This window comes from Dreissena polymorpha, chromosome 5 (genome assembly GCF_020536995.1).
Source record: "Dreissena polymorpha isolate Duluth1 chromosome 5, UMN_Dpol_1.0, whole genome shotgun sequence".
Classification (NCBI taxonomy): domain Eukaryota; kingdom Metazoa; phylum Mollusca; class Bivalvia; order Myida; family Dreissenidae; genus Dreissena; species Dreissena polymorpha.
In genome coordinates this window covers 91,431,192-91,444,993 of record NC_068359.1, presented here as the reverse complement: position 1 = coordinate 91,444,993, position 13,802 = coordinate 91,431,192, and the positions used below count along the sequence as shown (strand labels likewise).

The window sequence follows — 13,802 nt, the reverse complement described above, 5'->3', positions numbered from 1 at the left end:
AAATGTTTTTCAATTTATTGTATCTACAGTGGCCCACTTAGCAGTGATGTCTATAGATCTGGGAAGCGAGTTTATCAAAATAGCCCTGGTCAAGGTAAAGTTAACTGGCAAATACATAATGAAAAAAGTTAGGACAGTTCATAGTATCTTTAACATCATTAAAGAGTACTTGGTTAGTTCTAGAAAATGTTGTAAATTAGGCATTCTTAGGTAAATACCGTAGGTTTCCACGTATTGCGCGCACCCGAGTATAGCGCGCAGGCTGTTTTTTAAATGCAAAAAATTGAGAAAAAAAATGTCAAGACAATAAAACACCAAATCGGACCGAAAATGGCCGCCATTTTACTATTACACAGTCCAATAATCCAGGGCATTGGAAAGCTTAATTAAGCATTCAAAATAGGAAGCGTCATTATGATTAGGAGCAGGGGTTGCATAGCACTATACTTTTCTGACAATTTTGTAATTTTCTAGCAAAAGATAAACAGTCCACGTGCATTTCGTGAAAAACGTGAGAAAACAGGGGTTCTGAAATATGCTGTCCGAGTTGTCCGAGTCGTCAATTTACCCTTCCGGGCAAGCAGTTTTTGAAAGCTGGCTTGTCCGGGGACAAGTAAAATTTCCGTGGTAAAATTTGTTTCGAGAACAAAACTTCAATATTTTTCGAAAATAAAAAACAAAGTTTATATAAATAGCTTATGATTAATCTGCGGACCAGCACACTTTTTTAACTGGAGGTATGTTATTTTCCGATAATAATTATTTAATGTGGTAAACCAGTCCACGAGTATATATAGCAACAGCCAATCACGCATAAGAAAACAATTTTAATCAGGGACCTATGTCCCTGTTTTAATAGAGAAACCAGCACACATGTGTATAGCCAATCACGCATAAGAATTTTAAGATAACACTTTTCGTACATTGCAAATGGCCGCATACATGTTCTTACGACCTGCATTTGATTTTTATATAATAAAACCACTTCAACGTCTAGCCATGACGCTAATCAGACCAATGATAAAATCAGTTCGGCGTCGGAAAAGAAGAGAAAAGCCAAGTATGAATATGATAAACACACGACGCCAAGCGGAAACGAGAATTTTTTGAGTCTTGGCAAATTGAAATTCCTTGGCTTGAAACGTTGCCAATGGGTGTAAATGTTAACTTCGTAAGGAGTTTCCTTTATTAGCGGATAATTATATGCTTATAATAAAAGGAGATTATTTTATTTCAAGTGAATTGTCTAGTCATGTTGAGATTATTAAATATCCAAGATGGTATCATGTTAGTCGAACTTGTTGACGCTCTCAAATATTAAGCTACTTTTTATATTGGTAATATTTGGAGTTCCAAAGAATTTAGCCCACATAAAAAGTATCTCTAAATTCTTTGCGCGTCTTATAAATAAGACTAGTATCATGTGTGACTTAAATGTGATCTTATTATATGCACATCTTGCTTGTATTTTTTGTTCAATTTTCTAGTTAACTATGTTTATAATTTAAAATAGAAGTTAACAAAAGTGTATGCTTGTATTATTTGCTTAATTAGTAATGACCTTTTCCTTTATCTATCTTAAAGGTACGGACAAGTACTTCTTTGGTACGGACAAGTGAATATGTGGGTCCAACTTGTCCGTGGACAATTAGACTCTTAAAATATTATAGAACCCCTGGAGAAAATAAGAATTAGTGTACATCGTGTGATTTTTCCTCGGGGAAAGCGTGGGCATTACCGGTAAATTTGAATTACGCATAGAAGACAGGGATACAATTGTTGAGGTATGCGGGCGAAGGACTATATTTTTTGACAATTGTTAAGACTATTCTCTCGAGAATATGAATGGCCCTGAGAAGGGCCGTTGTTGTCTTTGTCGTTCTTCTGCGGTCGTTTAGAGCGGTCTTCCGTCGATGTCAGATGCGTCGAAACCTTCAAATTCTTCTTCGTCGCTGTCGCTCTCAAATAACTTCTCTATCTGTTCGTCTGTTTGAAACACCACAGTTGAATGTTGAATATTTATACACACAAAATGCAATTGCATATTGTCACAAGTCGTGGCACATATTACTCAATATCATCTGCCAATTACGAAGTGCAAAATGATCGCCTTTCACACCTACCGTTACCCGTAAAAAGGCCTCGTTCGCATCTACCTTTGCCTGCTTTCGACAACAATCCCCATTGGAATTCATCAAAAAGGAAGTGTTAAAACACAAACAAAGAAATGTCCGCAAGTTTATTCAAACAAATTTATTTTGACAAAACTTCTTCTACCGCGTTCATACCTACCAGTAGCGACTTCTGGTTGTTTCGACAATGGCCCCTCAGTCAGTACGATTATAGGGTGGTGGTTTTCTGGAAAAAAAACATGGCGGCCATTTTGATTATTTACGATTACACAACATATTTTTACCAATTTAGCAGCCAGGATAGCGTTGTATCAATGTTTAACGCGCATCAGCTTTTTAATTTGATTTTTGGAGGTAAAAAACTGCGCGCTATACGTGGAAACCTACGGTATATACAAAGGCAGCTTACATTTTTCACATTTATAGATAGCATTTATTGTTTTATAACTGGACATAATTGTGAGTGATAGACTATTTATAGTCATGTATTTATTGTTTCTAAATTGTACCGAGTTAAATGAGGTGGTATGCAAACTTAAACATACCAGCGCTCACACTAACGGGAACGCTAACAGAATTAATACAGATGATTGTTGTTTGCTGGTAGTGTGATATTCTCATCGTCAGAAAGGGCAACAATTAATAATAATTAAAGTAACATTACTACTCAAAATCAACGAAAATTTCGTACAATTGTTCGTTAAATAAACTGAACCAATTAAAAATCAGTGTTCCTTATGGCAATTGCCGAAATTTCAACGCCTGATGTGGTCTGGTAAAATAGATGTTTGTAGATACAAATTGATCGTTTTTATTATTGTTTTGCATATCTATTCATACAACACATGAACACTAAAATGGTGTTTGTGTGTTGTATGAATAGATATATTCGCGGGAATTAATTGTGGCCACAAAAAAATAAACGAGCATTTTGTATCCACAAAAATCTATGTAATCATACCACATCTAGCGTTCAAATTTTGGCTATTGCTATAAGGAACACTAATTGTTAAGGTGTTCACTTTATTTAACGAAATACTTTACAAAATTTTCGTTGATTTTGAGCGTTATAGAGACTTTAATAACACTAAGAACCTACACACCTATAACAAACACTTAAGTTTCTTGTAATGTTGACTGAATCTACTGTTATTGATGATGTGACTCATATAGCAATTTGCCTTACTGTTAATGTTTCTGTCACACATCATGTTGTGTATCATATGATTTTCTATTCTAATTTTTGTGTTACATGTGAACCATTTCTAAACAGTTACATGTAGTGATATCAGAATTTATCTCGCACATATTATTTTTTCACTTCTGAAAATTATATTGCAGAGTCATGGTTTTGAATTCCTTGAAATATGTTTGTGTCTAATATACGTAAATAAATAAACCATTTTCATTTCAGCCTGGAATTCCAATGGAAATAATTACCAATGAGTAAGAGACATTGTTTTATCTTGTGACATAATTTCACTCTGTCCAGCATTTAAACAGACCTGAAAGAAGAGTATTATTAAATGTAAATCTCTTTGTTAATAAATATCATGCTCAGATCTTGTCTGTTAGATTTATAGTTTTTAGGATGTCTGGAAAGTATGACTAAGCATGATACAAAATTAGATATTCAAAGGACGAAAGCAGAAGCAAAGATTTAAAGTAGTTTAAAGTCTGTGATTTTAAGAATGCCTGTGAATCTAAAGCATGAACGGTAACCATTTTACCAAAGACTCCATGCTATAACAATGCATCCTTGCTATAAAATGCATTTATTGTTCAGTGATTCAGCCCGTAAGACTGCCAACATTGTATGTCTTCGCAACGGGGACAGGATGTTTGGAAATCCTGCTGAACATTGTGTAAGTTGTCAGTTTTTGGTTGTATAAAAACACAGTCTTATTCTTTGACAAGCATGTTTGTTCTGTTTTCTTTGTTAACCCTTTTCCACTCAGTGAAAATGGCTATGTGCAAACAGCATAAAACCAGGAGAGCCTGCCAGTCACTCGCAGTCTGTTCAGGTTTTATGCTGTTTGCTGCTATTCAGTATCTGAGGGTTGGAACTTGGAAATGAAGCCTTAAAAACTTGAATCTAGTAAGAAAGGTCTTTAATTAAATTTAACACTGAAAGGGACTACAAATGCGTCAAAATACGTTTCTAAGTGGTAAAGGGTTAATCAGGATACATTTTTGGGGAGTTTTACATAAAAATATACTATATTGTAAAAAACAACCCGAACAACTCAGTCTAATACAAATATGAGTGGCTATCAGCTTGTTATGTTTTATATTTGTAAAGTAGTTTTCAGACAATAAAGCAGTTCAACAAATATTTATTTAACATTAATTTAAACAATAGATCTAGGATAAACATTCCACGAACAAAATATTTGTTATTTCAATGCATTTTCATATTCTATGTGCAATAATGTCTTTTTTTGTATGTGTATACTATGTTAAGCAAACATTGTATAAACATTTTAGGTTAAGCTCTAACAGGATGTAAAGTGAACAGAACTAATAGAACAAGTGGAGATATTCCACCTTCCATTTCAACAAAAAGCAAAATACTTATTTATTCATAGTAATTGTTTTGTCCTTAGGCGAGCAAATACCCGAGCAATGCCTTCTGGTACCTGACCCAGATTGTGGGCAAGATGCATGATGACCCTGCTGTGACCCAGTACCAGAAACGGTTCCCGTACTACCAGCTTGTCAAGGATAAGGAAAGGGGAACAACACTCTTCAAAATTAATGAGTGAGTACATTACTGGTTCCCGTACTGTGGGCTTGTCAAGGGCAAGGAGAAGAGAACCACACTCTTCAAAATTAAAACTATTGATATGATAAATTTCCTTACCAAGTTATCAATTATTCGCATTCTGAAAACAATAAATCAAATCAAGATAGCGCTACTTAGCTGCTTGTGTATAGGCGCTTTCAGTTAGAATGTTTGCAAAACATGAACAGTAAAATTATGCAGTGCATCTCAGATTACAATTTATTATAAACATACGAAATATGTACATGGAATAATGTCCTTAATTGATAGAAAAATATTTTACAAATGGATACACCACTTGATGCAACAACAAAAAGGTAGTTAATGAGTCTGTTTGAACTCTCCAAACCATGCTTATATACATGTGTTATGCATATACATTCACATGAATGACAAGTTCTATGAAGACCGGTTAATCCTGCAAACCAGGAAGTAATGGATCTGGGGTTTAGATAAATTTTAGGAAATAATTAATAAATAATAAAAAATAAATATAAAAGAAAGTTGTGTAGTTAAAAAGCTCTAATTTAATGTATGTTTTGATTAAAAACATGTTGAAAGTATTTTGTTTTAACTACATGCCTTAGGGGGCGAACCAAACCTCTTCTGTGCTGCCTTGCAACTGTTCCTGTAAAAACATGAAGAAAGACCTGCTTATTGCTATCTAGTTTCACCCCATAATATAGGAAGATCTTTAATATTATTGTTCCACTGTTAATCGTAATGATATCTGGTTTCAAGTATTAGATAGATGGAGTCACAAAGACCTTGAATCCTTTAATTTTCCTGTATCTTATTAGAACAATCATGTCTTTTTATGTGACTCATCACAATTTTTTAACTTGTTTAGAAAGTATTCTATATTATTAGGCTGTTTGTTCTATCAATAACTAAAAAGAATAAAAAGGATTCTTTGCAAAAATATTTCGGAATAATGTTTATTTGTTTAAGTTTGTTGCCTGAAACATTAATAAGTACCTAGTACCAACCTAGACTTTCAAAACTAGGTACTAGTAGTTACGTAGATGATATAAACTTTCAACCTGTTGATTATGCTCCCCCAAACTTTATTTTGGGGAGAGCATATAGTCGCCCCTGCGTCTGTCGGTGTGTGCGTCTGTCTGTGCAAACATTTTGTCTGGGCAATTTCTCAGCAACTAATGACCGGAATTCAATGAAACTTTATGGGAAGCTTCACTATGAAGAGGAGATGTGCATATTATCAGCTGGTTCTGGTCCGATGATTTTTCACAGAGTTATGGCCCTTTGAAATTTTCTATAAAAAATTCTTGTCCCCCAAAAACTGTGCCCTCAAGACGTTTCCTTTTATCTGAATATATAGTGCAATATTGTGACAAAAAAAACCTTTGGGGAGCATCACCCGACGGTTTCTTGTTTTAACTGTTTGCATTAAAAGCCCAATGACTATTGAAACACTCTTTAGTCCATTTCCTTGGTACAACCAGAACTTATAGGGAGGTCTTAAGAACTCTTATCACATCTGGGCCTCACATTTGCTAGATGTCAAGCTGAGCCATTACTTCACTGCAACATCAACAACGTTGATGTGTTGAGCCTTGTTCTGGGAAAACTGGGCTTAATGCATATGCATGAAATGTCATCCCTGATTAGCCTGTGCAGTGTGCCATTCTGCTTTTATGGATGTTTTCATTTAAGGGAAGTCTTTTCTAAAATAAAATCAATCGTAGTCTGACAGTGTTGTCCTTGACCAGGCTAATCTGGAATGATATGCATTCAGCAAGTCTCAAACATTGATCTTTCACTTAACCCTGTCCCTCTCAGAAGCAAAGTGAAAATGCTATGTGCAAACAGCATAAAACCAGAACAGCCTTTGAGTAAGTGACAGTATGTTTAGGTTTTATGCTGTTTGCTGCTCATCAGTATTTAAGGGTTGGAACTGAAACCTTTGAAACTTGGATCTAGTAAGAAAGGCCTTGAATAAAATGTAACTTTCTAAGGGACTACAAACACTTCAAAATACGTATCTAAGTGGTAAAGTGTTTAATATTGATGGGTACAATTAATTTCCCAGTGAGACCCAGTACAGTCCCGAGGAGTTGCTTGCCATGATACTTGAGAAGGCGAGGCAGTATGCAGAGACGTTTGCAGATCAGCCCATCAAGGACGTGGTGATCACGGTCCCCTCATACTTCAACCAGGCAGAGAGACGGGCTGTGTTGATGGCTGCAGAGTTGGGTGGGCTCAATGTCCTGCAGCTTATTGGCGATAATGCAGCCGGTAGGTAACGTTAGGGGAGATTTTGCACTGGGAAAACTGGGCTTAGTGCATGTGCATAAAATGTTGCCCAGAGAAGCCTGTGCAGTCCACACAGGATAATCAGAAACGACACTTTCTGCCTCAACTGGATTTTTGCTAGGAATGTAATCATATCAAAAAGAGGGCATGGTTGGGATCGAAGGGGGCAGGGTTGGACCTTTGGGAGGCAGGGTGCTCTGCCCTTTTGTTTAGGCTCACCCGGTAGCGAGAACACTGTCATAAAATTATGTCATACACAATGTGAAGTATGAAACATGCAATGCACTCTTCTCATGTTTGAGGTAAAACAAAATGTTGTCCCATGAATGAAGCTTGCAGTTTTAATAGTGTACAATTGTAAGATAATAATGTAATACTGTCGCGTTTCTATCATTTTGAAACTACATTTGGAATCATGAACTGTTTTAACATAAATGCTTGCAACACTAAATCACTGATATTATTATTGTTATCATTTGTTGTTTAGATGTGTTATTTTCTTTTATTTTTATTTCACAGTGGCTCTGAACTACGGTGTGTTCCGTCGCAAACAGTTCAGCAATGTCACACAACACATAATGTTTTATGATATGGGTGCCTCCAGCACAACTGCAACAATTGTTGGTGAGTGCTCCTAGTTGTCAACTGTGTGCTCTATGAGTCTAATTTATTTAAGATTGTTTGAATAGAAAGCCTTCGGCTTTAAGAGATATTTGTGTCAATCGAGTTACATCATTTGTAGTAAATGAAATGTAGGACATATTTTTTTATCCTTTAGACATGTTGTTGTGTTATACAATGGAAACTAACTACATCACATGGATTGTAATTCAGCCTACCAGGTTGTGAAAATGAAGGAAGGATCGAGAGTGGTTGAAAACCCACAGCTGACAATTAAGGGAGTAGGGTAAGTGGTTTTCAGCAATTCTGTTATGGAGGTGCATATTTCTTATGTAGTTAGATTGGGAAATATTTGATTCACAATTGGTGTCTGTCTGTCCTTAGAAACATATGGGCTGTGCTCTTTGAAAAAGGGGTTTAATGCATGTACGAAAAGTGTCCTCCCTGATTAGCCTGTGGGACAACACTTTACGCACATGAATTAAATCCCTTTTTCACAGAGCACGGCCAATAAATGTATATATCAGATAAAGTACTTCCATTTTTTGCAGCTTAGTCAAAGTTGGATGAACTGTCTCTTATGATATAAAATTTTCCATGTGTAGTTTGTATTATTTGTCATTTAAAATTTCTTTATCATTTATTAACTTTGTATTCTTATAACTTTACAATTTGCTGAATGAATATTATGTAATGCATCCTCACTGGTATATTATTGCTGTGATAAAATCTAGTTTATAATACCTCTTGTTACAAAGTCAAGGGGGTTATTTTAAAATAACCATAGACTTTCATCTGTCTGTCAATCCCTCTATCCATCTGTTGACACAAATCTGTGAAGAGGCATTCTTCTATACAACATTGAAATAAGAAGGCATTACCCATTGTCCCTTATGATGAGAAGTTGTACATGTTTGATTTTTTATGTCTTTTGTTTAAAGTTCGGAATATGATTCCCATTTTGCATTATAACTTTTATAACATTTATATTGCTTTTATAGACTTTATCCGCGAAACTATGTGTTTGCTATTGACAAATTGAACCAAAACGGCAACTTAGACTGACATAATTGACATTTTGCTGTTTACCCCGTGCACAGCTTTGACAAGGAGTTGGGAGGTCTGGAGATTTCCATGCGTCTACGTGACCATCTTGCCAAGTACTTCAACAAGAACAAGAAGACCAAGGCGGACCTGTACACCAACCATCGCGCCATGACCAAGCTTCTACGTGAGGCAGAGCACGTCAAGAAAATCCTAAGCGCTAATGTGGACCACATGGCTCAAGTAAGCCACGGGTTTTCCTTGCACTTGATTTTTTATGTGACTTCCTAGAATTCTATTTTTTGAAACTAGTGACAAAAATACCATAAAAGCAGAATGTATTGTCCCTGCGTTTGCAGTCTTCAGAGGCTAAGCTTGGATGACACTTTACACAAAGTCATTAAGCCAAGTTTTCTCAGAACTAGTCTAAACTTATAAACAAGACTGAGAAGGGCAAGAAATGTTCCTTGTAATTTGGAAAAATGCATCAAATGAAAGAAATTTTTGGTGGTAAAGGTAAAGGCTGCTTAAGAATAAATGCTTTCCAATACTTCCAATTTTTTGTAACTCCATTTTGTAAGTGCTCTATTATCTTTTTATGTTTGTAGAAAAGTTAGAAAAATTATGTTGAAATAAATCAATCTTTTTTTTATCATGGCCAATAAATCACATTCATGGGTTTAATGGCCTTTACATCAGAGAATAGCTTCATATTATTATTGTTTCTTTCAAATAAATGAAGATAAACGGTATTTAAGTACTTTGTTAGTAATGAGCTTCAATCTGGAAAAATGATGTTAATGTCAGGTGTGTACAGTATCATCTTAGGTTAGCTTTTATGAAACTTTTTGTTTAAAGGAAGTTTCTTAGCGAACTATACAGGCTAATCTGGGATGACACTTTAATGCACAAGCATTAAGCCCAATTTTCCCATAACGAGGCTGAAGTTAACTCCTCACTTAATTCACAGGTTGAGGGCCTACTAGAGGAGGAAGATTTTAAGATGAAAGTGTCGCGTGAAGAGCTAGAGAAGATGTGTGATGACATGTTCCCAAGGGTCACACGTGTGATTGATGACGCACTCAAGACTTCTGAACTCACCAGGGTAAGTTCAAAACTATTTATTTTAGCTGGATTGCATCACAATCCTAATTCTTGAGTCTGATTTCTGGGTGGAAGCAGTACTAGGTGCCTTTTGGGTAAAATCTAAAGAACGCTCCCACAGAGGGGGGTCAAACTTGTGACTGCCCAGTCATTGGGCTGACACCAAATCCATTACCCAAGGGCCACTGTAATGTACCTTGCCAGGGTAGAGATAACAGATGTATAAAGAATGGTAAAGATTAGAGATTGCAACAAATCCTAGTTTTTCATTCGAATGTGTTTTTACCCCTATTTGAATACATTGCAATTTTCTATGTATCAATCCTACATTTTGATCATCCAAAAATAGTTATGTTCTAAAAATAGTTATGTTCTAAAAATAGTTATGTTCTAAAAATAGTTATGTTCTATTATGTATGGAATATCAATCAAACATGGTTCTTTAAAGAAGTGGCAGAAAGTAATCATTATTTCTAATTATTCAAAACAATAATTTTGTTTTCATTAGGTAAATTGAATAATCATTTTCTCTCTTATTATCATAGATTCTAAATTGTACATACATGCAATAGTTTGAATCCCCAAAATTGCCATGGACATATGGAAAGCTGGACACTTTGTTCGGACACTTAATAAATGGACATCTTAAATACGTATCTAAAGGGTAAAGGGTTAAATACGTATCTAAGTGTTAAAGGTTTAAATACGTATCTAAGGGGTAAAGGGTTAAATAAGTATCTTAGTGGTGAAGGGTTAAATACGTGTCTAAGGGGTAAAGGGTTTAAATGAACAGAGGTTATCATGGGTTGAATGCCCACTCTAGTTGATGATTGGATATCAATAAGCGACTGCAGATCACTGTAACTTCCATAGATTTTTTTTATTGACTGGGACAAACTCCATCTCAGTGGGACGCAAAATGACACGTAAATGGCCAAATATGCTGATTCCATTTTATATGCCAATTGTCTAAATAATTATATCATTAATTGATGACAGCTTTTATCAGATTAATAACTAATGAAATATACCTTACAGTGTATTAACCAATTGTATCATACCTGGATGTTGCGATGTGATTGCCATGGTGTAACGGCAATATTTACATACCGCTGTTAATTTTGATATTAATCAATGGATTAATAATGCACACAAGTTAGTAAACTCTGTACTTTAGATGTCATAGAGAATTAAGTTTCCCTTGAGAACGTATTAATCCGCTTCGAAGAAGTTGTTGTTTATGAAAACATTCAAAATCACCGAAGAAAACTGGAAAACACATGTTGCTCTATGCCAAAATATCCTTGTTTGTCTAAAATCTGTTTCGAAATAAACATATTTTTGTATGTAATATATTGCAATTGAAGTCAAATAACTGTTTTGATACATATACTTTATCAGCATTTTGAATATACTAAGATATTGATTAAAATAAACAAGATGGTTTTTAAAATGACTGTATTATATGTTGCAGTGACGCTGTATCATTGATTGCGATTACGTTATATGCATTTTGTATCAATTATTGCGATAAATCTATGCCGATTTTGTATAATTCATTGAATGAATATTCACATATTTCACAAATATGGTTAAGTGAAGAGCTTAAACCTATTCCAGATACATCTTCGTTGTAACTCATGTCCACCACGTTGTTATTGCTGTCTTTTGGTTGGCTGATAGGGGACATGTTTTTACTCATGTCAAGTTGTGTTTCAACAGAGATAGTTTTCATAGGGGTTGACGTGCAATTTACTGTAGCAAAACCACCGTCCAAGCCAAAAACTTCTATTGACTCTTACGCAATGTTTCTGTAAAATAGCAATAATTTAGTTCTATATTAATGTTCCCAAGAAATGCAGAGAGTTAATATAAATCACCACAATAATCATCAATATCACTCCCATCATGATGATGATCATCATCGTTATCATCATTAAAGTTGGTATCATCATTAGCAACAGCAACACCACCAGAAGCAGCATGAACTGTTAGTACTGGCAATCTGTGTTAAATTACGTATGACCTGAGAGAGAAACAATACACAATATTTTCTTCAACTTTAAAATAAAAGGGTAACTTTGATTTTGGATGATTAAGATTTCAACTTTATAATGAGAGGGTAACCTTGATTTTTTGATGATTTAGAATTTGCATTGTTTTTCCAAAACATAGGCACATGTATATAATGTACACTTAGGTGTGCGAATTACTGAAATCCCGTATTATTATAGGCCATGCAACAGTGGCTATATCATGAATGCATATTATTATAGAACGAAGTTTCAGCTAAAATAAATTTGAAATAAATAACGGACAGAAATACCTTTCAAATGATATTCCTTAAACCGAAGAGTATTACAAAATCTCCACAGTCTCTTCACTTTTATTAACTAACACTTGTACATGCATGTGTGTGCCAGCTATCTATTTACAGATAACACATTCTGACATTGTTTCTTACCAAAACTAACCATCAGTGTTAAACATATGAAATCAATGAAGTGAATGAAACTGTTTCGTAGTTGTTTAAAACATTTACCGGTAGGAGGACGAAATAATGACATGTTAACTTCAATCACATATTGAAATTCCCAATTATTGATACATAATAATCGCTATAATCATACAAATGATTGATTCAGTTTATGCAATAATTGATACAGAAGTAGAAGCACACATGTTTAGTATTAAATGCATATATCTGACGTAAGAAAGAATCCCTAAAAAAATATGTTTTACTGATCGAAAGTGCACATTCTTGATTTAACATCTGATGAAAAAAATAGTTCTTGTTATTTGTTAAAACGCCAGTACAACAAAGATTTCAAAACTAGATCATGACAATTTGACAAGATATTCAGTGATCAGTAACGCATTTCATCCTTTTTTCAATACATACAATGCATAACAGCATGCCTGAGAAATCTGCATTCAAATCTGAATATTAATAACTGTTTGGAGACCATCATAATGACAAAAAAAGAAAATAATTTACCTTTCTAGCAACGCGCGTATGACAAATATTCATTTCGCCATGACAATCACATCGCAACATCGGGGTATGATACAATTGGTTTATACACTGTGATACCTGACAAGTCATCTTCATGTGACTTAAATGCGACTAAGTGCATTTTATGCAGCATATAAATTGTTGTCTTAAAAGATGGATTATAAGAATCTGTATTTTAGATTGGACTATTTTTAACCAGGTTTTCCGAAGGAAAAAAATGGTTATTAGATTGGCAAATGTCGGCTGGCGGGCGGAACAAGCTTGTCCGGGCCATAACTTTGTTGTTGATTGTGAGATTAAAAAATCATTTGGCACATTTGTTCACCATCATTAGACGGTGTGTCGCGCGAAAGAATTATATCTCCAAGGTCCAGGTCACACTTTGAGTTCAAAGGTCAAAAATGGCCATAAATGAGCTTGTCCAGGCCATAAGTATGTCATTGTGAGATTTTTAAATCATTTGTTCACCATCATGGTACGATGTGTCGCACGAAAGAATTACGTCAATATCTCCAAGGTCAGGGTTGCCACGACTAAAAATAGATTCATTTTGAAACAAAGGGGGTTAATTATACACAATCAGTTCAGTTTGAGTTGTCTCCCTTTATCAGACTTTTTTTGACATTGAAAACCTGGTTTTGTGACAATTTTGTCACTTGTTTCAATTATTTTAATGTTTTAATTCTTATTCCCATGCCCTACTAAAAATAACACAGAGCCTACTAATTGAATATGATTTTCCAAGTTACCTTCCTTGTTTGTTTGGGGTCTTGTCCTTGCTGAATACTACCTGGTAATTATCCACTCGTATCCAGACATGCTG

At 34.9% G+C, this 13,802-nt stretch overlaps 1 protein-coding gene across 2 annotated transcripts in view; it reads left to right on the top strand.

Annotated features, from left to right (window-relative positions):
• LOC127881403 (hypoxia up-regulated protein 1-like) overlaps positions 1 to 13,802 on the top strand; it is a 45,858-nt gene that overhangs the window by 10,518 nt on the left and 21,538 nt on the right. For both annotated transcript variants that reach the window (XM_052429259.1, XM_052429260.1), the window contains exons 3-11: positions 30 to 94; positions 3,547 to 3,578; positions 3,919 to 3,997; positions 4,739 to 4,893; positions 6,971 to 7,176; positions 7,714 to 7,818; positions 8,029 to 8,101; positions 8,916 to 9,102; positions 9,830 to 9,964. In XM_052429259.1, coding sequence (XP_052285219.1) covers positions 30 to 94; positions 3,547 to 3,578; positions 3,919 to 3,997; positions 4,739 to 4,893; positions 6,971 to 7,176; positions 7,714 to 7,818; positions 8,029 to 8,101; positions 8,916 to 9,102; positions 9,830 to 9,964 — 1,037 coding nt within the window. The remainder of the gene's footprint in view (positions 1 to 29; positions 95 to 3,546; positions 3,579 to 3,918; positions 3,998 to 4,738; positions 4,894 to 6,970; positions 7,177 to 7,713; positions 7,819 to 8,028; positions 8,102 to 8,915; positions 9,103 to 9,829; positions 9,965 to 13,802) is intronic.